The 23,723-nt window shown below is 59.4% G+C and overlaps 11 protein-coding genes across 11 annotated transcripts in view; 9 read left to right on the top strand and 2 right to left on the bottom strand.

The window, feature by feature from the left end:
* Nucleotides 1-683: 683 nt before the first annotated feature.
* Nucleotides 684-1,076, top strand: ACA1_091680 (uncharacterized protein; the record flags this gene model as incomplete). The annotated part of the gene is made up of 1 exon (XM_004334623.1): nt 684-1,076. One exon carries the CDS (start codon nt 684-686, stop codon nt 1,074-1,076), a length of 393 nt encoding a protein of 130 aa, XP_004334671.1.
* Nucleotides 1,077-1,672: 596 nt separating this feature from the next.
* On the top strand, nt 1,673-3,076 carry ACA1_091670 (ATP:L-methionine S-Adenosyltransferase; the record flags this gene model as incomplete). Its single annotated transcript, XM_004334622.1, has 3 exons — nt 1,673-1,730; nt 1,874-2,074; nt 2,169-3,076. 3 exons carry the CDS (start codon nt 1,673-1,675, stop codon nt 3,074-3,076), a joined length of 1,167 nt encoding a protein of 388 aa, XP_004334670.1.
* Nucleotides 3,077-3,240: 164 nt separating this feature from the next.
* On the top strand, nt 3,241-5,607 carry ACA1_091660 (uncharacterized protein; the record flags this gene model as incomplete). Its single annotated transcript, XM_004334621.1, has 7 exons — nt 3,241-3,504; nt 3,573-3,902; nt 3,992-4,129; nt 4,197-4,338; nt 4,437-4,563; nt 4,652-4,922; nt 5,008-5,607. 7 exons carry the CDS (start codon nt 3,241-3,243, stop codon nt 5,605-5,607), a joined length of 1,872 nt encoding a protein of 623 aa, XP_004334669.1.
* Nucleotides 5,608-6,036: 429 nt separating this feature from the next.
* Nucleotides 6,037-6,921, top strand: ACA1_091650 (uncharacterized protein; the record flags this gene model as incomplete). Its single annotated transcript, XM_004334620.1, has 3 exons — nt 6,037-6,195; nt 6,275-6,656; nt 6,749-6,921. 3 exons carry the CDS (start codon nt 6,037-6,039, stop codon nt 6,919-6,921), a joined length of 714 nt encoding a protein of 237 aa, XP_004334668.1.
* Nucleotides 6,922-7,210: 289 nt separating this feature from the next.
* Nucleotides 7,211-8,733, top strand: ACA1_091640 (cytidylyltransferase; the record flags this gene model as incomplete). Its single annotated transcript, XM_004334619.1, has 9 exons — nt 7,211-7,384; nt 7,467-7,623; nt 7,703-7,825; nt 7,913-7,977; nt 8,042-8,099; nt 8,168-8,280; nt 8,355-8,438; nt 8,503-8,597; nt 8,670-8,733. 9 exons carry the CDS (start codon nt 7,211-7,213, stop codon nt 8,731-8,733), a joined length of 933 nt encoding a protein of 310 aa, XP_004334667.1.
* A 356-nt stretch (nt 8,734-9,089) lies between these two features.
* Nucleotides 9,090-10,782, top strand: ACA1_091630 (linker histone H1 and H5 domain containing protein; the record flags this gene model as incomplete). Its single annotated transcript, XM_004334618.1, has 3 exons — nt 9,090-10,161; nt 10,237-10,358; nt 10,432-10,782. 3 exons carry the CDS (start codon nt 9,090-9,092, stop codon nt 10,780-10,782), a joined length of 1,545 nt encoding a protein of 514 aa, XP_004334666.1.
* Nucleotides 10,783-11,261: 479 nt separating this feature from the next.
* ACA1_091620 (antibiotic biosynthesis monooxygenase subfamily protein) lies at nt 11,262-11,772 on the bottom strand (the record flags this gene model as incomplete). Its single annotated transcript, XM_004334617.1, has 3 exons — nt 11,262-11,381; nt 11,467-11,588; nt 11,658-11,772. 3 exons carry the CDS (start codon nt 11,770-11,772, stop codon nt 11,262-11,264), a joined length of 357 nt encoding a protein of 118 aa, XP_004334665.1.
* Nucleotides 11,773-11,970: 198 nt separating this feature from the next.
* On the top strand, nt 11,971-13,588 carry ACA1_091610 (uncharacterized protein; the record flags this gene model as incomplete). The annotated part of the gene is made up of 2 exons (XM_004334616.1): nt 11,971-12,363; nt 12,386-13,588. 2 exons carry the CDS (start codon nt 11,971-11,973, stop codon nt 13,586-13,588), a joined length of 1,596 nt encoding a protein of 531 aa, XP_004334664.1.
* A 366-nt stretch (nt 13,589-13,954) lies between these two features.
* ACA1_091600 (RhoGEF domain containing protein) lies at nt 13,955-19,924 on the bottom strand (the record flags this gene model as incomplete). Its single annotated transcript, XM_004334615.1, has 24 exons — nt 13,955-14,338; nt 14,451-14,614; nt 14,710-14,868; nt 14,943-15,024; nt 15,106-15,308; nt 15,387-15,525; nt 15,626-15,703; nt 15,787-15,938; nt 16,023-16,245; nt 16,323-16,412; nt 16,508-16,660; nt 16,741-16,845; nt 16,939-16,995; nt 17,070-17,293; nt 17,377-17,528; nt 17,624-17,804; nt 17,897-17,998; nt 18,077-18,356; nt 18,426-18,505; nt 18,584-18,706; nt 18,808-19,041; nt 19,132-19,248; nt 19,369-19,494; nt 19,726-19,924. 24 exons carry the CDS (start codon nt 19,922-19,924, stop codon nt 13,955-13,957), a joined length of 3,807 nt encoding a protein of 1,268 aa, XP_004334663.1.
* A 395-nt stretch (nt 19,925-20,319) lies between these two features.
* On the top strand, nt 20,320-22,323 carry ACA1_091590 (Myblike DNA-binding domain containing protein; the record flags this gene model as incomplete). Its single annotated transcript, XM_004334614.1, has 6 exons — nt 20,320-20,367; nt 20,477-20,533; nt 20,660-21,291; nt 21,391-21,454; nt 21,597-21,693; nt 21,804-22,323. Coding segments are annotated over 6 exons (1,418 nt in total), but the record flags the coding sequence as incomplete, so codon positions are not given.
* A 244-nt stretch (nt 22,324-22,567) lies between these two features.
* The window catches only part of ACA1_091580 (uncharacterized protein), a gene marked incomplete at both ends in the record, with an annotated part of 1,770 nt that continues 614 nt past the window's right edge, over nt 22,568-23,723 (top strand). Inside the window, one exon of the mRNA XM_004334613.1 lies at nt 22,568-23,716. Coding sequence (XP_004334661.1) covers nt 22,568-23,716 — 1,149 coding nt within the window. The remainder of the gene's footprint in view (nt 23,717-23,723) is intronic.

Below are 23,723 nucleotides of genomic sequence, written 5' to 3'. Positions count from 1 at the left end.
GTGTGTAAGGTCTGGCTTTGTTGATTATGAGAATGAGGCTGAAAATAGTTGGATCTACAAACTCTCAGTGACCCACAGTTTGTTAATGCATCAATGCAACTAGCTGCTCAGATGGCCAAGCTTGTAGCTTGGTCCCTATTAGGGATGTGGCTGCTGGGATTAATGAAGTGACCCATGAGTATGGCATGGAACTGGAGTATCCCTGCTGGACAGGTCCTTCCAGCCTGCACATTTGGGGCATCTTAGAGGTTACATGAAGGGTCTACTCAAGGTAAGCAGTTCCTCAGTGGTTAGGGTTTGCATGAAGTGTTTAATGGTCTTGCAATGCTGATTGAAAATCAATCACACTGGAACCATGGTTAGGCTCTTGCATGCATGCACCAGCTTGGCTTGGTGCACTGCAACATCAAATAGGCCAAGTTAATCATCCTTCTCCACAGCACATTCTAACCACCAGATTTCTGTCCACTTCACTTTGGCCAGGACCCTCACTGCAATAGGTGGCAAAAGGGGAGTGCCTCACGTGAGGATCAAACTCACGACCTTCAGATTATGCGACTGACGCTCTACCGACTGAGCTAGCAAGGCAACGCGTGGTGTCATCGTGTTTGTTAGGGCGGTTGCCCTCTTTTGATGATAGAGACGTATTTTTGTGGGTTTTTGGGCTTCGTGTCTTGTCGAAGATGAACGCCCGAAGAGCGGATGTGTTGCGGTTGTACAAGCGTGCGATCGGTCTTGCCGGACCGTATGTGGACTCTCCAGGAGTGCGCGAGTTCATGCGAACGGAGATGGTCCGCGAATTGACCTCGCATGGCGTATCGCGAGAGAAGATTCTTGAAATCGAGCAAGTTGCGCAGAAGAGGGAAAATTTGATCGAGGCGTGCAAGGACAACGTGCGCACCCTCTTCAGGGATCGCATGGATGAGAAGAAGCCAAGCGAAATCGACTACCTGCTCCGGCAAGGCGAGGTCGAATTGGCTGCGGTGGAGGACAAGATCATCCGACAGAAGCGAAAATTCGGCATGGTGAAGGAAGGAGGAGACATTCGCTACGTCGTCACACCAAGCGAAGAATAAATCGCTCGTTTCTCTCCCTCCTTCATCAACATTCAGCGAAAAGAGAAAAGGAAAGAGCCTGCAGTACGCGAACAGGCACCGGCACCCGCGCACCACCCAACCCCACGCTGAGGACAAAACGGCGAGCAACCATTTGTTGGTGAGGCAACAGAGAACGCCAGCTACGGCGGGCACAGGAGTTGAAGAGGCTTGTGGCGTTCAACCTCTTCCCGTTTTTTCTGGGCCACGTCGCCTGCCCACGGACTTTGACAGCCGTTAGCCCGCACTGCTTTGCTGAGATTGCCCCAAGCCTGCTGGCCGCCGGCGAGGGTGGTCTTCGGGTTCGTTTTCCGGTTGTAGGCCCAGGAGCCTATGGCGACATAAGGGCTGGCCGCAACTATCCTCATTGCCTCCGTTCGCCGGAGGACGTCGCTTCCGAGAGTCTCGAACCGGTTGCGTCCGGCGTTTTGGTGGGACGGAAAAAACAATCATACAGCGCCGCTGATTGGCTGAGAAAAAGAATAATAGGGGCAAACTCCTGTCTTTGCTTCTTTGTCTTCTCGGCGCGTGTCCAGTCCACCTCTGCTGTCTCAGTCCAAACACCACATCCCTTCCACATGGCTTCCTCCAAGACTTTCCTCTTCACCTCCGAGTGTGTGTCGGAGGGCCACCCTGGTACGCGGCTCTCAGTTTCTCACCTACCGGCGGGAGAGGATCGTCGATTCTCCCCGCGATTATTTCAATTTTGGAAGATGAGAGTTGAGATTGGTGCTAAAGGCAAGACTAACGTTGGATTCCGCTGCGAATAATAATAATAGACAAGCTCTGCGATCAGGTCTCGGATGCCATCCTGGATGCCTGCCTTGCCAACGATCCCTACAGCAAGGTCGCTTGCGAAACCGCCAGCAAGACCGGAATGGTGATGGTGTTCGGCGAGATCACCACCAAGTCGTCCTTCGACTACCAGAAGGTGATCCGTGAGACCGTCAAGAGGATCGGCTTCACCGATTCCTCGATCGGTAAGCTAACACCGCCGCCAACCGTCGAACGTCAATTTTCATTTCCGGCCAAAATTAATTTCTAATTTCGCTTTTCCGATGTAATCAATCGCAGGTTTCGACTACAAGACCTGCAACATCCTCGTTGCCATTGAGCAGCAGAGCCCCGACATTGCTCAGGGCGTGCACGTCGGCCGTTCCGATGACGACCTCGGTGCCGGTGATCAGGGCCACATGTTCGGCTATGCCACCAACGAGACCCCCGAGTTCATGCCCATGACCCACGTCCTCGCCACCCGCCTCTGCCAGAGGATGACCGAGGTCAGGAACAACTCCATCCTCTCGTGGATGCGCCCCGACGCCAAGACCCAGGTCACCGTCGAGTACAGGAACGAGAACGGCACCCTCATCCCCCTCCGCGTCCACACCGTGGTCATCTCCGTCCAGCACTCCGAGGACGTGACCAACGAGGAGATCCGCAAGGGTCTCATGGAGGAGGTCATCAAGCCCAGCATTCCCGCTCACCTCCTCGACGCCGAGACCATCTTCCATCTCAACCCGTCCGGCAGGTTCGTCATCGGTGGTCCCCAGGGTGACGCCGGTCTCACTGGCCGCAAGATCATCATCGATACCTATGGTGGTTGGGGCGCCCACGGTGGTGGTGCCTTCTCCGGCAAGGACCCCTCCAAGGTCGATCGCTCGGCTGCCTACGCCGCCAGGTGGATCGCCAAGTCGCTCGTCGCCGCCGGCCTCGCCAACCGCGCCCTCGTGCAGGTCTCGTACGCCATCGGTGTCTCGCACCCCCTCTCCGTCTTCGTCGACTCCTACGGTACCGCCCAGGGTGGCCGCACCGACGAGGATCTCCTCGCCATCATCAAGTCCAACTTCGACCTTCGCCCTGGCAAGATCATCAACGATCTCCAGCTCAGGAGGCCCATCTACGAGAAGACCGCCTACCACGGTCACTTCGGCCGCAACGACCCCGACTTCCTCTGGGAGGCGCCCAAGAAGCTCAACTTCTAAGCGGACACGAAGCAGCTCATCTCGCCACAGTATTTTAGTCCTTTTATTCAAAAATACAAAAACAATTCAAAAAAATAATTCTTGCATTTTTCGCATTCCATCAGCTCGGGAATGGCAAATAAATAGAGAAAAAGCGAACGCGCGAAGAAAAACAAACATAGAGGATGGAGTGCCGCCACTGCGGCCATGCCGGTGCTGAGCAGGTGGACGGGGAGGGCTTGGTGTGCATGGGATGTGGCTGGGTCCTGGACGCAACCCTGGAATTGGTCGAGGAGGGCGAGAAGCAGGTCCTTACCTCGGGAGCAATCATCAACCAATCGTCTGGCACCTTCGTTGGGGTGGGCGACAACGGTGAAGGCCACTTGATATACGGAGGCGGCATACATAGCCACATTCTCTCTTCCGCCGTTCGGGCCAAGAGTCGGCAGGTACCCACCCCAAACCGACCCTGCGCGCCATGTCTTCTTGTGACCCTCCTTCACTTCCCTCATCTTAGGATGCCATGACACGCATCTTTGACAACGTGGGTCCGCAACTGGGCCTTGGGAGCAACTCCAGGCGGCGCATGTGCTACATCATGGGGCAAGTGCTTGGCTTTCTGGACGATAGCAAGAGGCACTACAAAAGGCAACGGAAGGACGCAGATGCGATGCAGAACGCGGAGACCGAGGAGGAGAGGAAGAAGCGAAAGGGCCTCGAGAAGAGGAGCAGAGAGAAGGAGCTACACCACAATTCCGTTCTTAGTCGCGTCAAGCCTCTCGCCGGTGCCATCATCTACGCCGTGTGCAGAGAAGAGGAGAAGCCTGTCACGCTTGGCACTGTCGCGGTTCGTTTACCCCGGAACTGTTATCGTCCTCGATGCTCTGCACTTCGGAACTCACGCACTCTCACATCACTGTCGCGTTCTCCATGCAGATGGCTGTGGGCGAAGGTCCATACGCGGTCGGCAAGTCCTTCACGCAGATGAAGCGACACTTGAATATCGGCAACCATGAAGTCGATCCTATCCTCTTCATCGAACCAGCCGTGAGCAAGCTCAAACTTTCCACGCCGGTATGATCTCCTTCTGCATCGTAGATCAGGAAACCGTCGCTAACGTGGCCCTCTGCTCCTCCAACAGGAACGCAAGGCTCTCCGCAACTTGGCCATTGCGATACTCGAGTACATAGCAGACAAGGAATGGATTATGGAAGGCAGGGTGAGGGCCGGCGTAGCGTTGGCCTCCGTTATGCTGGCTGCCGAGTTTTCCAAGATCAAGATCAGTTCGTTGCCTCCACCCTCATTCTATGGCTATGCCTCTCAGCTTAGCGCCTAGGGCAAAGCTACCAGTACTAATGCGCTACATCCACGGCTTTCGTAGGCCCGCAGCTGATGATGCACCCTGATGTCAAATTAAGAACCGTTAAGGAGAGAGTCGCCGAACTGAAGAAGGCTATGATTCGCTGCGCCGATGAGTATCTTCCCTTTCCGTCGGGCACGGTGACCAGGTACTGCCGATGCCCTTCATCAGCCCAATAGCATTCCCCTGCATGGTAATAGCGATCTGATAGATGCCGCTCTGCGCGTGTGCTACAGGCAGAACCTGCATCACTTTGCCGATCAGATTATCAAGGCGACGGCATGTATCACCGACGCCAAGAAGGAGGAGGTCACTCGGGTGTTAATGGAGGAGCACGCACAGCGAGAGCGCGAGAGGCAGGAGTCTACTGCCGACGGGGTCGAGGCGACTTCGACTTCGATAACCACGACGACTACTCCTTCTATGAGACTGGACGAGGCCACAATCAAATTGAAGGCGAAATCGCAGATCGGCATCGTCGACCCTCGCTCCTTCACAGTCGCTGAGGTAAGCTCTGCGACGCTTCTTTGCTTGCACCGCACTTTAAGGAAGCTGACGCTCACCATCGTCTTCTTGTTTGCTGCACACTCAGGCGGGACGACAGCGGAGGAGGGAGAAGCTCGTGAAGGCCAAACAGCGCCTCGCCTTGCTGCTGAAGAAATCTCCCAAGGCCATGCAGGTGCTGGGAGCGACGGGCGAGAAGATCAAGGCCGAGGGGCTGGTGCTTCCGGACCTCTTTCCGGTCAAGCTCGAGAGGGAGGTCGAACCAACTACACCTGTGCAGATGGTGTACGCCGAGCAGCCGTCACCCATCCAGCGCGGCCGAGCGGCCAGCAGGAAGCGAAAGCGCGAGCCGAAGCCTTGCAAGGTGGAGAGCGAAGGCGAGGTGAGCCAACCGATCAAGAAGGAGGAGGAGCTCGACGAGGAGGACTGGAAGATCGAGCGTTGCCTCTTACTGGGCGTGAGCGAGGCGCTCATCCTGGATGGCAGCTACGAGCTGGGCGAGAACCTGGCCGAGGTCTTCCCGCCGGTCTCCCACTCGGAGGAGCTCGGCGAGAGCGACATGGCCGACGAGGAGCTGCGGAGCTACATCCTCACCGGTCCCGAGCGTTCGCTCTTCAGCGAGGTCAAGAGCCACTGGGTAAGCGAGGAAGAAGAGGAGGGCCACAGCGAGCCGAACCAACACGTGTAGAACGTGGTAGTAAATTAATTCTATATAATATAATACAATACTTGTACAGGCGGGGGATGTGGCGTGGAACACAAGGGGGTGAGGCGGTGTTGTAGTTGGTGGTCGCTCTTTGTTGTAGATAAGTTGGGATTGGCGGTGAAGGCGCGGTGGTTGGCTGTCCGGTTTCCAGTGGGTTATTACTGGGGGCGAAGGTGTCGAAGAAATTCGAGGCTCCAAAGCGCAAACGAGCAAACGAGCAAAGAACTTGACGCCAACGCAAGACCGCAAGCATCTCTCCTCGATTCGAATGGGCGAGGAACAATCAAGTTGAACATACGTCGGTCCACTTCACTTGCTCCTTCGAGTCTCCGCGCATCCTGTGCACAAACACATTTATTCTGTAGATACCGCATTTCACATCATCCCCGCCACTGCCCTGTAGAAGACAAGATGGGAGGCGAAACGGACAACCTTCCGACGCGGAGGCGCACCAACTCGGGGCTTATGGGTTCTTCGGCCATGATCTCACCCAAGAAGGAAGAGGACACCACCTACGCCAAGCACACCCTGATGCGATGTCGATATTACTACGTCGGCTGTCATGAGATGGTATTTGCCTTCGGGTCCTGCCTTGTGAGTTGATGGTTTCCGAAGCGCTCATCCCCCCCCCCCCGCTGTGCTTCGCCAGATCGAGAGCGGCAAATACGTCCAGCATCTGGAAGATTACCAACGCGAGCATCTGCGGCAGCTGGAGGCGACGGTGGCGCTCCAATCGCAGAAGATCGCCCTGCTCGAGACTCAATCTGCGAATGCGGTCGCGGCGCAGTTTAGGGAGGAGCTTCCTCGCCTGGTCGAGCCAGTTCGCACCGCCCCGCAGCCGCTGTCGGCGAGGGAACTCCTGAACGCGTTGGCGGACCTACTGGAGAAACAGCTGTGCGAGTTCTTCTCGTCGACTCGCGAGTTCGCTGCGCCCAAGGCCGATGACTTCGACACGCCCGGCCTCAGGACATGGCAGATCATTCACCTCTTCGTCCTCTCCTTTGTCGTTTTCTGCTACCTGTCCCTTGCTGGTACATGCTCTCCTCTTCTTCTCCTGTTGGCCTCCATTCAACTCTCCGCCGCGTTCAACAAGACACACTGACATTTGGCTTCCTCTCCACAGGGATGGGCAGGCTGTGGGCCGTGCTGCAGTTCGTGCCGTTGGTGGCCTACGGCTCGCTGATGACCCTCCACTGGTGGTATGCGCTGTTCTTCTCGCCGGCCGCCAACACGGTCATCTCGCTCGGCGTCGTATGCCTCTGGGGCAGTATCAGCCTCTTCCTCCCTGTATTCTAATCCGCCTTACCTCTTCTCCTTCCACCTTCCATTCCTTCTCCTTTGTTTATATGAACGCTGTACAGACCAAGTCCCGCGCCTCCCTCTCCTTCTTCCCTTGTCCAAGTAAATGAACAAAAATCAAGTCTTCTTCTTCTTCAGGTGTGGCACGTAGTCTTGATACAGCGAATGGTGTTGCTCGCAGAGCCACGTCATCAGCAGGCGAGGATGTAACACAGCCACAGCAAAAGATACCTCACTGCCCGCGCAAAAAGAATAGAAACGTGAAAAATATCAGCGAAAGGAAAAGATGGAGGGCGTGAGCAAGCTGGCGGGTGCGGCACTGGTGGAGGCACCCTTTGGGTGGCCTCATGAAAAGCCGCAGGCGGTGGTGGCCCTCATCAAAGAGGCGCGAAGCCATCTGCAGCGCGGACCCGCCACCCGGCTCTACCTCCTCCTTGTCGGAGCCGAGCACCAAGTGTCGGTGTGCCCCCCCCCCTCTCCTTCACCACATGTGGAGTGTAGTCATCGTTCTAACGCACCATGTCGTGTCTGGCCGTGTTCAGGAGAAGGAGCTGGAGGAGGTGCTGGCCGGGTACTATGCCGCGGCGATGGAAGTAGACGACGAGCTGGAGGTCGTGGTGCTGCCACCCTTTGCTCTCCACAACTATGACCCTCGCACCGACCTACGCGACATCGCTGTGCTGCTGACCCTCGCGCCCGGTACACAACAGTTCTCCTGCCCACTCGTTGCGTTCGGGTACCCCCCACGTGCTGGCCTGACGCATCGCGTATGCCAAAGTCTCGGTCGAGGCCCAGGTGGAGGTGAACGCTGCGCGATCGAGCAAAGGCCTGCCGGCTCTGGCCTTTGATCAGCTGGAGACCGTCACCTGCACAGATCAGGCCCTACAGTCGCTCACTCAGGGTCCGCTCCGCCTGCTCCCCTCGACACCACCATCTGCGCGCACACTCACCACAGCTGCACTTCCTTCTTGCCCGTGGTGGCCATCAGGCTTTCCCACATACAAGGAAACCGTGCTGGGCGGTACCTTCGACCGACTGCACGCAGGCCACAAGGTACACCCCTGCTTAGCGCACCACTTGTGGTCATCTTCTGGTCACTCACACGGCGTGCGTGCAGATCATGCTTACGATCGCCGTGCTCTCTACTGAGCAAAAGATGGTCGTGGGTATCACTGGTACGTGTCTCTGGCTGCTAAAAGAGCAGATTCGTATGCCGTGGCTGAGCGCTTATCGTGTGCACCAGGTGATGAGATGCTGAAGAACAAGAAGCACGGGGATGTCATGCAGCCCTACCAGCAGCGCGCGTCCACGACCGTAGACTTCCTCAACGCCATCAACCCCTCCGTGGCCTATGAGGTGCCTGGGCGTTGATGCTTTTATTGTTCAATTCATGTGATCGCCCTGGTCGTGTTCTTATCGGTGTCACGCAGACCATCGAGATCAACGACCCCTACGGGCCAACCCTCACCGGACCCACGTTCAACGCCATCATCGTGTCTGAGGAGACACAGAAGGTAGGCCAGCAAAAGCGTGGGGCTCTAATTCGTGCGTGGTGACTAACTGTGAGCTCGTCCGCAGGGGGCAGCGGACATCAACGAGAAGCGGAAGGCCAACGGCTTGCAGCCACTGGAGGTGATCGTCGTGCAGCTCGTCCACGCGCCCCCAGGCCTCGGGTAACCGTCTCTCTCGCCTCGTCTCTCACGAGAAGTCTGCAGCTAACACGCGTATGTGGCGAACTCACCCAGGGAGGGCAAGCTCAGCTCCACCGCCCTTCGCGAGAAGTACAAGAAACAGCACACGGGCGCATAGCAAGGGCGTCACACACGAAACTGGTCACCTTTTTGTTTTGCAGCAGCTCAGCTTCTGAACAAGACAAACCAGTTGGTTGCGCTGGTCTGGTCGGGATTCGATCCGTCGCCCGATGGTCCCTGTCTCTTTTTTCGTTGGTTCTTTCCACAGGATGCCGGCAGCTCTTCCTCTCCGCATCGCCCCCTTCTGGCGGCCTGGTTGTACATGCGGGCTCATAAAACGAAACGCGATCGAGCTGCTCCACACAGCACTACTGCTTCCTGCACACACCTGACCAAGGCAAGGTACAACCGCTCAGCCCTGTGCGTGTTCTGTTGTCGCTGATGTCCTCTAAATGTCCCCGTGACCACACACAGATGGCGACTCGCCCAGTGCGCGTGCAGAGAAGAGAGGGCAGGCGGATCACCCGCTACGAAGAGCCCGAGTTCGAACAGACTCGGTACGACCTGCGCGAGTCCACGGGAGGCGCCGGGCGACGTCACTACGATGAGCAAGGCCGTGGCGGCGGCGGTCGGTACTACGCGAAGCGGATGCCCAGCCCGATGCGTGTCGGGCGCCGCCGTGCGCGCTCGCCCTCACCCGATGTCTACAGGGAGACTGCCCGCCGGCGCAGGGAGTACCCCGCCACCGGCAAGCGCCCCGCGGCCGTAGCCAGCGCCGCGCCGCCGGCCGAAGAGGAGTACGAGGCCCACCCGCTGGACGAGTTCGATCGGTACATGCTGGCCAAGCGGCGGCGCCGCGGCCGGGCGCGGGAGCACATGCGGCCCGCCGCCCGGGAGATGGAGCGGATCGCCTATCCTACGGGTCCCGTCGGCCTTCGTCGCCGCCGACATAGGGAGGAGGAAGAGGAGCCCGAGAGCGAGCACTACCCCTCCGAAGGAGAAGAAGAGAATGAAGAGTATGAGCGCTTCCGCGAGCAGCGCCAGCGTCGACTGGCGGGCTACGGCGAAGAGCGCAGAGGGCGCCAGATGACCAGGAGGCGCGACCTGGTCGCCGGTCGGCGCGGCCGCGAAGAGGAGGAAGAAGAAGGTGAAGGAGAAGAAGGAGAGGAGGGCCATGAGTACTACTCCCCCGAGGAGCTGGAGGAGGAAGAGGGAGAAGGGTACACCGAAGAGGAGGAGGGCGAGGGGCTGATGAGCGCCCCCGAGGAGCTGGACGAGGACGAGGAGTTCATCACGGGCCGGCGCATGCCGATTCGGCGACGCGGCGCCGACTATGGTCGCGGCGGCGGCGAGACGACCCAACGCTTCAAGCTGAGGAGAAGAGGCCCAGAAGAGGAAGAGGAAAGGCGAACTGGAGGAAGAGGTAGGAAGAGAGGGCGCGAGGAGGAGCACGAAGAGGAGCACGAAGAGGAGCCGCAAGGAAGGCGAGCCCGGAAGCTGCCAGCGCGGAAGACCCATCGCCACCCCACCTACGAGGACATGATCGGTTCGTACCCCCCCCCCAAGCGTTGAGGCGCGCCCATGCTACTCACTTGGCGGATGTTGATGTGGGTGGTCACAGCCGAGGCGCTGGTCAAGGTGGGCAAGAACGGCAAGGCGAGCGGGGTGGCCATCTTCAAGTACATCCACGACCACTTCGACATGCCGGCCAATGACCGACTGGTCAGGAACCACCTCCACCAGGTACCAACCGTCGTCTTGTTCCATGTTTCATGTGCGCTCTTGGGCTGATGTTGTCGTGTCGTGTCGCGGTCAGGCATTCGAGCGGCTGATGGATGACGGGAAGCTGCGCCACAAGAAGGCGTCCTACGTGCTGCCACGCAACCTGCTGACCGAGTACGGCACCAAGTACGGCGCCGCCAAGGAGGAGGCCCAACAGAAGGCCGAGAAGAAAGAAGGCGAGGACCAGCAAGGCGCGCAGAAGGAGGGCGTCCAAGAAGGTGGTGAGAAGGGGCAGGAGAAGGGCCAGACCACCGAAGAGGCGCAGGAGAAGACTGCAGCCGGCGGAGAACAGCCGAGTGAGGAAAAGGGCGCCGCGGAGCAGCAGGCGGGCGAAGGCACCACCGCGTCGAAGAAGGGCGCTGGCGGACGCAAGAAGTCGCGTTGATGAGAGCCCCCCCCCCTGGTGATAGCGGAGCCAATGGCCATAGCAGGAATAAAACAAACCTTTTCCGTCGGCCACTGCCTAGCAAACAAACCAAAAACAAGAAGTCAAGACAAAAGCGAGGATGCGGCTGGAGGAAGAGAAGGTGGGTGCAGGTCCCAATGAAACCGGATTAGGCGAAGAGGCGGAGCCGGACGACGAGATGGACGAGGAGGAGCGGCAGATGCTGGCCGAAGCTGTCCGGCGTCTGGCTTCCAGACCGCGCAGGCACCGAATGCATCGAGCACAGCAGAAGCGTCGCGCTATGGAGCTCGCAGCCCTCCGGCAGCTCCACAGGAGGAGAGTTGAACGCAGAGAGTTACGACAACTGCCTTCTTCTTGATATCACCCCGTGTCGATAGCTCAATGCAGAACCTCCTTCATGCAGTGTTGTATGTGCGTAATGGGGGCCATTGCATTATACTGTTGTGCAGTCCAGAGTTTTAGTTGCCGTGCCGGCCAGATTGGAGGGCTTCCAGGTCGATGCTGAACCGCTCCTTGACGTAGGGCGTGTAGACGTCCTCCAACGGCTCCTCCGTCAGATGGTCCTGCAACTTTTTCACCTGGGGGTTCGCAAGTGGTGAAGGTGAACATGGTGAGCAGTCTGAGAAAAACCAATGTCAGGTCTGCCACAGCAGGGGCGTGTACCATGTGGACACGATCAGGGTGGGACTTGAAACGGTGCCAGGCATCGAGCGATGTCCAGGTCTGTGTGGTGAGGTGCTTGTGCTTGTGCTCAACAGACCACAGGTGCTCGCTGCCAATGAAACCTGCACAACATCATCCCACATTGAGCCTCCTGGAGAGAAAGGAAAAATGGGGGGGGGAGGAAGTGGTACCATCGGCGTTGAGCGCGAGCCGACGCAGGTCGCGCATTTGGGAGAGGAAGGACGCCTCCGAGCCCTCCTTGACCCACCTCACGATGTTTGTCCGCACGAAGCCAGGTCTCGCCATACTTCCTCCGCTTGGTTGTGAGGCCCTTGTTGGGTTGGTTTTTGCTTGTCGCGGGCCTGGCCGAGCTATTTATGAAGTAGTAAATGCTCTCAGACTTCCGGAAGATCTCGATGAAAATTCACCCAACCTTTGCCCTCCTTTCAAATACGGTGCTCTTCTGTGGCTGGGTGAGGCCTCCTTGTGTTAGTGGAAGAGAGCATGGCCCAGTGGGTGTTCATGGCAGGCATCTTCTGGGAGAAGCAAACAAGCCTGAAGTACTATGGTGTCGATTTCTCATTGTTGGTCTCCAGCAGCTGCGACCACACCAACATCCACCACCCAACGTACCAGAGGCACATGGCTCTGGTAGTCAACCACCTGCTCAAGGGACTGGAAGACGTCCTGGAGCTGCTTCTGCTGCTTGAGCTGGAGCAAGCTGAGGACCCGCATCATCACCTCCACTGGCTCCCCGAGTTCATCAGCCAGCCGTCGCATGCAAGGCTCTTGGCCGCCTTCAAGTGCAAGCTGGTGCCTCCGCAGCGTTTCCTCAGCCCTCGCACTGGAGAAAAGCGGAAAGACCTGGAGCACTGCGCAGCGAAGGACAACTTCTACGTCACCGCCACTGCTCTACAAGCTCTTCACCAAGCGCGGCGACTTCCCCGATCTGGCGACGTCGTGGCAGGCTCTGCGCGCTAGCCGTCCCGTAAGCCCAGGGACCGCGCTGGCCGAGGCCGAGCGCAAGCTGCGCGAAGAGGCGGTGTCGGTGTTGGAGATTTCCGCCGAGCAAGCCGGACGCTTGGAGCTGCGAGACACCGAAGGGCACGTCCTGGACTGCAAGTGGAGCAAAGAAGACGGCAAGCTGCTCGTGGCGTCGTCTCGCCTGCCCAACGAGCTCGGGGGCAAATGGAAGATGCTCAAAGCCATCCGTTGCCAGGTCAAGGCCATGGAGAAGAGCCTTCGCGAGAACGAATCTCCTGCGCGTTCGCTCCCCGCCGGCGCGGAGCCCGCGGAGAACACCGTTCTGACCCCCTCCTCCCTGACCTCGAGCTCGTCCAGCTCGTCCAGCTCATCATCGTCTTCGTCGTCTCCACTGTCATCATCGACTTCCTCCCTGCCAAGCTCTCTCAGCAACATCCCGGCAGCGCTAGATCACGAAGATGCCGACATCGAGGGCGACGACGTCGAAAGCGAGGACGACGTGATCAAGCTTGAGGCGGATATGGCCATCGAGCACCAGACCGCAGATGAGAATGAGGTCGAAGGAGATGCCGAGACGGGTATCGACACCACCCAGCAGCAGCAGCAGACCGCCCCCAAGAACGAGCCGACCGCGACCCCTCCGGCCACCTTCAGGGACCACGGGGCGTTGCCCGAGGGGAACGATGGCGGAGACTGGACCGAGGCGCTCACCGACGGCCAAGCCCCCGCCCGGGACGAGCCGCGTGATGCCCACTGCGCGACGCTAGCCGACCGTACCATGCGCGTGAAGTACAGGCCTCTCGACGACGACGACCAAGTTGTGGACTGCACCGAGCGCGGATACGATCGTCTGCGCAAAGCCCCCAAGCCCCAGCTCGTCGAGATCGTGGCCGGCATCCGCGCCATCGTCGATGCCCTCGGCCATCCGGTAGCGCCCGCCGTGTGCTGCGTCGAGTACGAGTTCGAGGCAGTCTTTGCCGCCCAGTCGAGCTCCTACAGCATCAACCTGTGGCCGCTGCTGCACCGGGCCTGTACACCCAGCGCGAGCTGTTCGCCCACCTGGTGGTCCTGCTCAGCCACGAGGTGGCGCACCTGTACGTTCCCCAGGCTGGACACGGCGCGCAGCACGGCCGCATGACCGAAGACCTGGTCGCCCATGCGCTGCTCAAGTCAGACATGGCCTGGACCCGCGAAAGCATTGCACCAGGTACCGCCACCCGCTTGTGCGATCTGATCATATGCGTGCCCCGCCACTTGCGCCCAGGCTCACCAACCGGCACAGCTGCAGCCGCCGCCTTGATGGCCATTGAGGACGTGGAGCCGCCCCTGCAACGCCGACGCAGGGTGACCGAGCCCGGACCTCAGCCGCCAGCCCCGCCCCGCGGCCAGCGCCTGCCGTCGGAGACAAGCAAGAGGGGCTGAGCGCGTTACAACATGGAAACTGTGTGAGCCTTCACCCAATCACCAACACAAAACTATTACTTTTACCAATTGCAATCAATGATCACTCCATCAACATCTCAACGTGGATGTTGGGCGGAGGTGCGGCGGTGATGAAGGCCAGCTTGCGATTGCTGAGGAGTGGGTCCTTGGCCTGGCCCGAGAGCGAGGGCTGTCGCTTGACCACCGGCGCGGCGAGACCACCGGGCTGGCCGGCGATACCCGACCCGCTGTTGGGCTCCGGGGCGCCAACGCCGGTGTAGAGGGCCGACTCGGTGCCCGAGGACGTCAGCGCCGCCGTGGCCGCGTCTCGCTCCTTCTCCTTGTCGTCCTTGAAGTAGATGTTGGCCTGGCCCTCCCTCAGACCGTCTCGCCACTTGCCCTCGAACTTCTCGCCCGACAGTCCATTCACCCACACGCCGGCGCCATGCAGCTGAGAAGCGAACGGCTGGTACAGTCTCACCGCACACACGACACACACGACACTCACGACACACACGACACACACGACACACACAACACACACGACACACACGACACACACAACACCGCACACGTACGACGTCCTTGCGGAACTGGCCGTCGTAGGTGGAGTTGTCGGAGTAGGCGGCCTTGCCCTTGCCATTTCGCCTGTCGTTCTTCCACTCGCCCTCGTACTTGATGAGGTAGCCGGTCTTGGCGGTGTAGGTGCCCATGCCCTCCCGCACGCCCTTCTTCCACTGTCCTGAATATACACTGCCGTCGGCGTACCGCATCGTGCCCTGTTTGCGTCAAGTTGCGTTAGGCCCCGGGCGTGTGTGTGAGTGCGTGCGTGCGCACGTACGGTGCCCTCCCGCTTGTCGTTGACAAAGTCGCCCTCGAACACTCCGTCGGCGTTGGTGAGGGTGCCGAGGCCGTGCTTCTGGTCGTTGAGGTACTGCCCCTGGTACTCCTCGATCATGAACGACGGGTCGTGCTTCAGGTACTGCTTGTACACTCCTGCGCGAGTCACGAAAACACAATTGATCAATATCAGGGCAATCGCAAACCACTAATAACGAAGGTCGTCGTACCGATGCCATCGCGCTTGCCGCTCACCCACTCGCCCGAATAGGTCTTGCCCGCCGGCAGCGTCAGGTGGCCCTTGCCGTGGAACTGCGCAGGCGGCGACAAAAGTGGTGGTCAGCCGCCGACAAAGATGCGAAATGAAGGGGAAGAGAAGAGTATGGTGCGCACCTTGCCGTCCTTCCACCCTCCGGCGTACTGTACACCGGTGACGCCGATGAACTGGCCCTGGCCGTTAGGGCTGTTCTCGGCCCAGTTGCCCTTGTAGACGTCGCCGTTGGCGAAGGTCATGTCGCCCTTGGCGTGCCGCTTGCCATCCTTCCAGCCACCGGCGTACTTGGCGCCCGAGGGATAGAGCATCGTACCAGCTCCGTCTGTTTTTATGTCCGATCGGAGTTAAATTTGAGTCCGAAACCGAGTGAGACTGTGTGGGTGGGGGAAGTCGGGCGTACTTTGCACATCGTCCCTCCAGTCGCCTTCGTAGATCTCGCCCGTGGAGAAGACCATCTTGCCGTAGCCGCTCTTCTTGTCTTCGCCGAACTCGCCTTCGTAGGTCGACCCGTGCACCTTCATGATACCCTTGCCATCGAGCTGAGATCACGGACACGGACACTCATCGTGTCAGCGCACTCATTGCGGTCATAATAGTACATAAGAACAACCCTTGGGGTGCACCGGATGTCAAGCGTACCATGCCGCTTCGCCAGTCGCCCTCATAGTACACCGAGTTACGGAATTGGAAGACGCCCCAACGACGGTCGCCCAGTTCCTGCATTCAACAGAGCAGCGAGAGTCAATGACGATGATTACGGTGATGATGATGATACGAGAGCTGACTGACAAGGCACGGACCTTGTTGATGGGGTGCTGTTGGATGTTCTTGGCGCCTTCCATGGCGTTTCGCAGCTCCCGGAGCCACTGGGCCTTCTCTTCAGCGGTGTTGACCTTTATGTTGTACACCTTCGAGGGACCCATGATGTCGAAGAAGTACTGATTCTTCTTGTCTGTAATCGTCGTGTGCGTGTGCGTGTGCGTGTGCGTGAGCTTGGTCGCGATTTGGATTGCTGTTGGAAGCACGTGAATGGTACCGAGGGAGGGATCATCCTTGAGCCAGACCAGTTCGAGCGGCCACTGGAACTCCTTGGAGTCGGCGATGGCCTTCTTGCTCGCGCCGAGCTTGGACAGCTTGGACTTGGGGAAGGGAACCAGGATGTCGTTGAAGATGAGCAGCTGCAGCTTGCCGCCGCCCACCGCCGCCGTGGCCACCTCGCCCTCACGCAAAAGCCTTCTGTGCGCGGCCAACAGTCCTTGCTGCACGCGCCCAACTAGCTGGTTAGTCAAAATGATCGGAGCGCGGGGCGCTCGCTGCAAGTTGGCTTGGCGCGTACGAAGGTGGACTGGGTCGAGATCTCGAGCAGTCGCTGCTGCTTCTCGTACTCGTGCAGGCCCTTATCAATCTTGACGGCCACGTCATCAACCTGGGTGGCGTACACAACCACGAAAAACCAGTCATGAGTCCTGAAATCAACTCAACTGATCTCAACTGAACGCAGGAAGTGATTGTTGGACGCACCTTGGCGAGAGCCTGCTTGAGGAGGTTGTGGTCGGGGTGCTCCTGCGGGGTGTGTCTGACCATGTCCTCGAGCAGCAGCTTGTATCGGGGGATACGCTGGATGGGCATGATCAAGCAGGCCTCCACGCGTATGTCGACAAGCTCGTCCAACTCCTATGAAACGGAGCACCACCGTTAGTGACGTGAATAGGAGTTAAATATATATAATATATGAAGGGCTTGGCTTTGCTTACCCTGACTTTGTTGCCAAAGGCCTGGTCCTTCATGAAATTGGTGTAGATGGAGAGGGCTGTCTCATAGCGGTTCTCGTAGTCGGCGTACATCTTCAGGAAAGGCGCCTGTATGATTGCAAGTGCGTCTCTTTTTAGCTCCGATTGATCATCCGTCACTCATAATAGAAGCGAAAGCTATAATAGAAGAGGAGTGTGTACGATAGTGAGGAACACGTCGCCGATGGTCTGTTCCTCTCGCCAGTTGCTGATGCACACCTGGCCGACCCCGAAAGAGACCACATTAGCGTCGATATGACATCGAGAGCTGGGGACCAGCGGTGGCGCGGTACCTCGAGACGGTTGAGCAGCTCCTCGTTGAGCGGCAGGATGGAGGGCAGGGTGCTGAAGATCTTGTTGATGCCCTCGGTGGTCAGCTTGGTGTTGGGATTCTCCACCGCCTGGGCCGCACACAGCTCCAGCAGCGGCTGGTGGTAGACCTGGATCAGCCGCTTCAGCGAACTGATGTAACTGCGCTCCGTCTCGATGATCTCGTTGGAGATCTTTGTTCTTCGCTCTGCGCACACGCACGCACGCACCACCGGGTGTGGCGTCAGCCATTCATGTTCACCATGATGCCCGCATGGCGGAGTAGTGTACCGAACGGGGTTTCGGGCTTCTTGGGCGGGGGCGGGGGCAACATCTCCTCGGGCGGGGCCGGCAACTCATCGAAGCTGGCGACCGAGGCCGAGGGCGACGCCAGAATGGGCAGCGCCACGCCGCCCATCGGAATTCCGTGCATCGTGAACGGTCTGTGTCGCAGTTCATGGGTGCTGATGTCAGCAAGAGAAAGAGAGAGAGAGAGAGAGTGCGAGCGAACGAGCCAGCGCCGGCGATGGTGGCGTACCTGGGCATGGGAGGTGTGAATGGTGCGGCGGCCTCTTCGGCGGTGTCATCCTCGGAGCTGACCCCATCGGCGGTAACGTCGGACATGGAGCCCTTGCGCTTCATGCTGAACCGCGCCTTCAATCCGGTGAGGCCTCTGTCGGGCAGCTTCTTCTCGCCGCTCTCCTCCTCGCTCAGCGCACCTGGTGCCACGCAAGACTCGCCCATGAGCGTCGAACAACAATCGACACACGACACACCGCATATGCAAAAGAGGAGGGAGCGCCCGGCGTACGTCCGCTGTCGGTCAGTTTCTTGCGCAGGTCGTCCGGGTCCTCCGGCTTACTGGGTTTGCGCATGAGCTGGTTCTCCAGCGACTTCTTCTTGTCGTCAAAGTCTGGTGTAGTGTGGGAAAGGTGTGAGCAATCAAAATAATAAGATAGAAAAGATAGGGAGAGATTAGGGGTGGGCGCACTGTCACTGGGCTCGCGCTCGGGCAGCGGGAGCTCGTCGGTTCCGATGTCGGGGGAGTCGGCCCGCTTGGGGTCCTTCTTCTTGACGATCTCCTTGAACTTGCCCATGCGCACGCTGAGGCGATTCTTGACCTTGGCGTTCTTGGCCTCCTCATCCGGACCGGGCGACGGCGGCGAGGTCGGCGGAGCGTCGCCGCCGCTGTTGGGGCTCGGCGCACCGTTGGGTCCGAAGTTGAGCGACGACAGAGCGGCCTGCGCCGCGGCAAACGACGGCGATCGGGGCTAAAAGAAAAAGAAAACCATAAGCGCAAGGTTGGTTGGTTGCCAGTGTGAGAGGGAGGGACTAGGTACCTCTGGGCTGGGCGAGACACGCGGTGGCTGAGGGGAGAACGTGGACATCGGACGCATGCCACCCGGAGACGACGGGCCACCTGTTGGCACGGAAGTGAGTGAACCAAGTGTGTGCGTGTGCGGTGAAACGTGCGCGTGCGTGCGGTGGGTCGGCGTACCAGCAGCGCCGATGGGTGGGAGGTTGGGGGGCATATTTGGAGGCATGGGCGGTACGGCGCCGGGTGCCATCGACACCGGTCGCCCTCCCGGGCTCCCCGGAGGCACCGGTCGAATGCGCCCGCCTGCGCCGTACCACCGACCATAGCAACAGATCAATCGCATCGTGACACGTCAGCACACGCCAGCTTCAAGCCTTCGCGAAAGAAGGGAGGAGGAGGCGTACTGGGCATGATGACTGATCCGCCGCCGATGGGCGGAGGAGGCGGGGGCGGGAGGTCGGGCGCGGGGAGCGGCAGCAGCTGATCGACGGCGTCGCGCGCGGGAATCGAGGGAGGCGGGGGGAAATCCGGAGGCGGCACGCTCGGCGGCGGAGGAAAGGCCGGAGGCGGCGGCAGGTGCTGCACCGGCAGCGACGGCGACGACAGCGAAGCCGCCATACCACCCCTCCCACGCCCGCCTTGCATTCATTCGGCCCACACACAACACAGCAGACGATCAGAACTGATTCGAGGAATGCCAAGTATGTTGGGAGGAGAGGGCGGCGTACCACCACCACCGCCGCCGGCGCGGCCAAAGGCGGGCGGCTCGGGCGAGGACAGGGAGTGGTCACGGCCCTGGGGCGCGGAGACGGTCAGAGGTGAGGCCCGGCCTCTCCCTCGGCCCGCTGCAAGCCGCGACGCACCGCAACGGCGACGCCATGACAACGACGACGATGGGTTAGGTCACCACGCTGGAAAGAGAAGAAGAAAGAAGAAAGAGAGAAGGAAGAAGGGGCGGAGGGTACCCATAGGGTGGGGAGGAGGGGCGTGGGTCGGGGGTGGCGGCAGTTCGGCATCGTCGGTGCGCGGCGGGAGCGAAGGGGGCGGCGCGTCGCCCGCGGGAGGGTCCACCAACGCGTTCACTTGGTTGACTGCTCACGGCCGCCGAAAAACAAAAAGAAAGCACAACCGCACAACCGTGTCAGAACAATAAAGAAAAAAATAAAGAATAAATAACGGTCCTTGCAACTTCGATCTTAAGAAAATAAATAAATAAATCATACAGCACAGCTTCGTCTTGGGGGGGGGCAAAAATGAAAACGACAAAAAGAACGAAGCCCTTGAAGAGAGGGGGGGGCGAAGAGGAAGGAAAAGAAACAAACCTCTGATTCCACCGCGACCGCGGCCAGGCGGACCGCCGGGGCCGATTGCAGAATGACTCGAGCCCAGACCCGAGGGCTGATGTGGTTGCGTGCTTCCTCCTCGGCCTCCTCGTGGGGCGGGACCACCGCGACCGCCCGGGCCGAGCATGCTCTTCATCTGCTGGAGCATCGTCGGGTCCATCGACAATCGCTTGTCCATCTTGCTTTAAACCCTTCTTCTTTTCTACTTCACGAAGCCTCTCTTTCTCTCTTGTACCTCTCGTTCAAAATCTACACGATCTAATCCTCGACCTTGCTGGGCGGCAACCAGCTGGGGGGGGGGTTGTGTTCGCCTTCGTGCCCGTGTAAGCCGGTTGATACGAAGTGAAGACCGGCCGGTCGTTGGTGGTTGGCTTGAAATTAAAAGTCGACCGAACTCCTTGACCACCGGTGCCGCGCCCTGCAACCGATGTTAAAGAAATGTTTTGATTTTACAGAGAAAACAAAAGGAAAATGCTCTCCTTTAAAAAACTGGCCGTTTACTCTTTTCCCTCCTTTTCTGGTGTTGTACAAGACTTCACATCTGGCACCTGATAGAGCATCACATAGCATAGTATGGGCAAGAAGAAGAGGGGGACTGCGAGGACCTCGAAGAGGAGACCTGTACGCCACCCAGCGCCACTGCGATCTCGGCAGATTGTGATGACAATGCGCTACAAGTCATCTTTTTTTCAATATATATTTTGATTTTATTCGCTCTCATGATGATCAGGGGCGACCGCGCAAAGTGCCCGCCGAGGAGGAGGAAAACGGAGAGTACGAAGTCAAGGTACACTGCCCGACACTCTCCCTTCTTACCCTCCTACCCCCAATATGCTGGCGCGGTGCGGTGCGGTTTGTGCGGTGTGTAATGGGTGTGTGCGTGTGCGTGTGCGTGTGCGGTGTGTTTGCAAAGGTCCTCCGCACGAGGGTGGTGAACGGGGTGGAGGAGTCGCGCGTGCACTGGGTAGGTTGGGGCTCGCAGTACGACGAGTGGAAGCCCTCGTCCGAAATCAACCTGCACCAGGAGGAGGAGGATAAAGAAGCCGCCGACGTTACGAAGAAGAGGAAGAAGGTGAAGGTGAAGGAGGAAGAGAAGGAGGACGGGGAAGAAGAAGAGGGAGAGAAGGAGAAGGAAAAGGCGAAGGAGGACGGTGCACAGGTTCTCGTTGCCGACAGCCAGAACGAAAGGGAGCAGGAGGAAAAGGGAAGGAAAGCGAAGAAGAGGGCGCGATCGCGGAAGGGAAAGGAGAAGGCCGCGGACGATGAAGAAGAGGAGGAAGAGGAAGAGGAAGACGATGACGACAAGGACAAGGACTACGAGGACGGGAACAAGAAGAAACAAAAGAAGAAGAGGAAGAGCTTGAAGAGAAAAGAAGTTGAAGAAGAAGAAGATGATGATGAAGACGACGAAGAGGAGAGGCCGCGCAAGATGATGTGGACGGCCAAGGAGCTGGCTCAGCTGGAAGAGGCCGCGGAGGAGGCCAGCATGCCGGGCGCAGTGTCGTGGGTGCAGGTCGCCGCCCAGTTGGGCAATCGCACGCCCAAGTACGTTGTTAGGCCACCACTCGACAACCTCCCTTGGGTCTTTGTGCCGAGACGCAGTACTGACGCGTGAACGGGGGGTTGCAGGTCGTGCAAGCGCAGATGGCAGCGATTGCAGACTTGCCACGCGTATTACAAGTCGCCCAAAGAGCTGAAGCAGAGAGAGGTGCGCACACGCACACACACACACACACACCACACACACATGCACGCGCGCGCAGCTGCTGTCAGGCCTATGGCACGATGCACGGTAGCGCGTACAGGTCACGTCTGTTTGGGCTCACACGATCTTCTCCGTTTTTTCGAAGAAAATGATCAACGAGAGCCGCCTGCGCCCCTGGACGGAAGCCGAGGAGACCAGGCTCATGAAGGAGGTCGCCAAGCAGGGACTGCACTACGACAGCGGTACGGCACACATCACAGCTAGCGCTATCTACACGTCAACACTGCTTGCCTAACTCACTTCTCGTACGTTGTGTGCCGTGTGTGTGTGTGTGTGTGTGGTACGGTGACAGACTTGTGGATGGCACTGGAATCGAAGTTCAAGAGGTCCGCCGGGGCGTTGCAGCTGCGCTGGTCCGAGCTGCACGACAAGCGAGGCGGCGCCGTCGACCTCGACAGCGAGGCCGCGAGCGACTTTGACGATGACGACAACGAAAAGCAAAAGAAAAAGCAAAAGGAAAAGGAAAAGAAGAAGGAAAAGAAGGAGACGCGACGAAGGCTCGCCTTCCAGTCGAGTCAGGAGGCCGACGCCTCCCAGGGCGGAAGTGATCGCGAGCCGGCAGCAGCCGCAGAAGGGGAGCAGGAGCCAGAACAAGAGCCAGAGCCAAATCGAGCACGAGCAGCCAAGAAGGGGCGCGGTGGCGGCGAGGAGGAGAACAGCGAAGGCGATGACGCGGAGAAGGGCAGCGGGGGCAAGGCTGGCGAAGTGCAGAGCACCAGCCAGCAGAGCGCGACGAGCTACCGCCGCAAGCAGCGCCGGCCAGGCTCGAGCGGCAGCGGCCAGCGGAAGAGCTACGCGCTGTCCCGCGTGGCGTATCCTCTCAGCGCCTCGCAGGAGGCCACAGCCGCTCCTGACCGCTCGCCTGACGCGGCGTACGAGAAGCCGCGCAGTCGCGGGAGGAAGAGCGAAGGCGAAGAAGAAGTGGAGGAAGAGGAGGAGGAGAAGCAAAGGAAGCAACCGAGCAAGAAAAAGGGAAGAAAGAAGAAGGGAGAGAAGAAGCGAGCGAGACGGGACGAAGAAGAAGAGGAGGGCTCGCCCTACATCAGCCTCGACGAGATGGACTCGCCCATCCGCCGCGAACCCGAGCCAGACTTTGCTCTCGCCGCCGCCGCCGCCGCCGCCGCCGCGGCTGAAGCAGACGACCACGGAATGCCGGTCGATCTGGGCGTCGCCGCCGGAGACAATGAAAGCCAGCGGGAGGCGGCAGAGGCGGCAGAGGAAGACGTAATCGAGATGGGAGACGCGCCCGGCCAGGACGACGTCGGGCAAGGCATGGCACTGGTGGAGAACGAAAACGAAGAAGACAAAGACGAAAACGAAGAGGAGGGCTACAGCGACGGCATCGAGGAGTTGGACTTCCCGCCCAGGCGCTCGCCCGCGAAGAAGAAGAAGAAGAAAGCGAAGAGCCCAGGCAACGAGGAGGAGGAGGAAGAAGAAGGCGAAGGGGAGGATGTAAGCAGCGCTGAGAGGGAGAGGAGGAAGGAGAGGGAGAAGCGGCAGGCGGAGCGGCTGCACGCGTGGGTGGAGCGCCAGCGTGAACTGAACCTGCAGAAGTACGGCCAGCGGACGCTCTCGCCCCGACTCGCCGGCCGGCGACGCACGATCGCCGGCGAACAGCTGCGGCAGCAGTACCCGCCGCAACCCGCCGAAGCTTCGGACGGCAACCATGGCAACAGCGACGGCATCGACGATGACGCGGGGCAACGGAAGCGACGGCGCACCACCATCGCCGACGAACGAGAGGCGGCAGCGGCGGAGGAGGAAGAGGTCGACGACTTTCTGATGGGGCAGAGGCCGACGACGGGCAAGCGACGGCGTCGCGCGTCTTCGCCTGGGCTCGACGCGGGGGAGCACAAGGGGCGAGAGAGCAAGCGAGCGCGCCGGGCCGAAGCAGCGGAGGCGGAAGCAGAGTGGACGATAGTCGATCTGGGCGTCGCCGCCGAAGAAGATGAAAGCGGCCGCGAGGCGGAGGAGGAGGCGGAGGCAGAGGCGGAAAAGGAAGCGGCGGAGGCGGAAGTCAGCGTGGAGGAGGAGATGGAGAGAAAGACGATCGCCACGTTCGAGAGGATAGCCCGCGAGAGGCGGGAGGCGCTCGAAGAGAGAAGAAGAGCGGCGGCCGACCATGGTGACGCGCCGGGCGAGAAGGAGGAGACGGAGATCATCGCGCGGATCGAGAGCGTGATCGCCCGGCGCAAGAAGGCCGTGGTCGACC

This window comes from Acanthamoeba castellanii, assembly GCF_000313135.1.
Source record: "Acanthamoeba castellanii str. Neff unplaced genomic scaffold scf7180000084645, whole genome shotgun sequence".
In the NCBI taxonomy this organism is placed as follows: domain Eukaryota; phylum Discosea; order Longamoebia; family Acanthamoebidae; genus Acanthamoeba; species Acanthamoeba castellanii.
The sequence above is the reverse complement of the archived record's forward strand: the minus strand, read 5'-3'. Positions and strand labels throughout refer to the sequence as shown.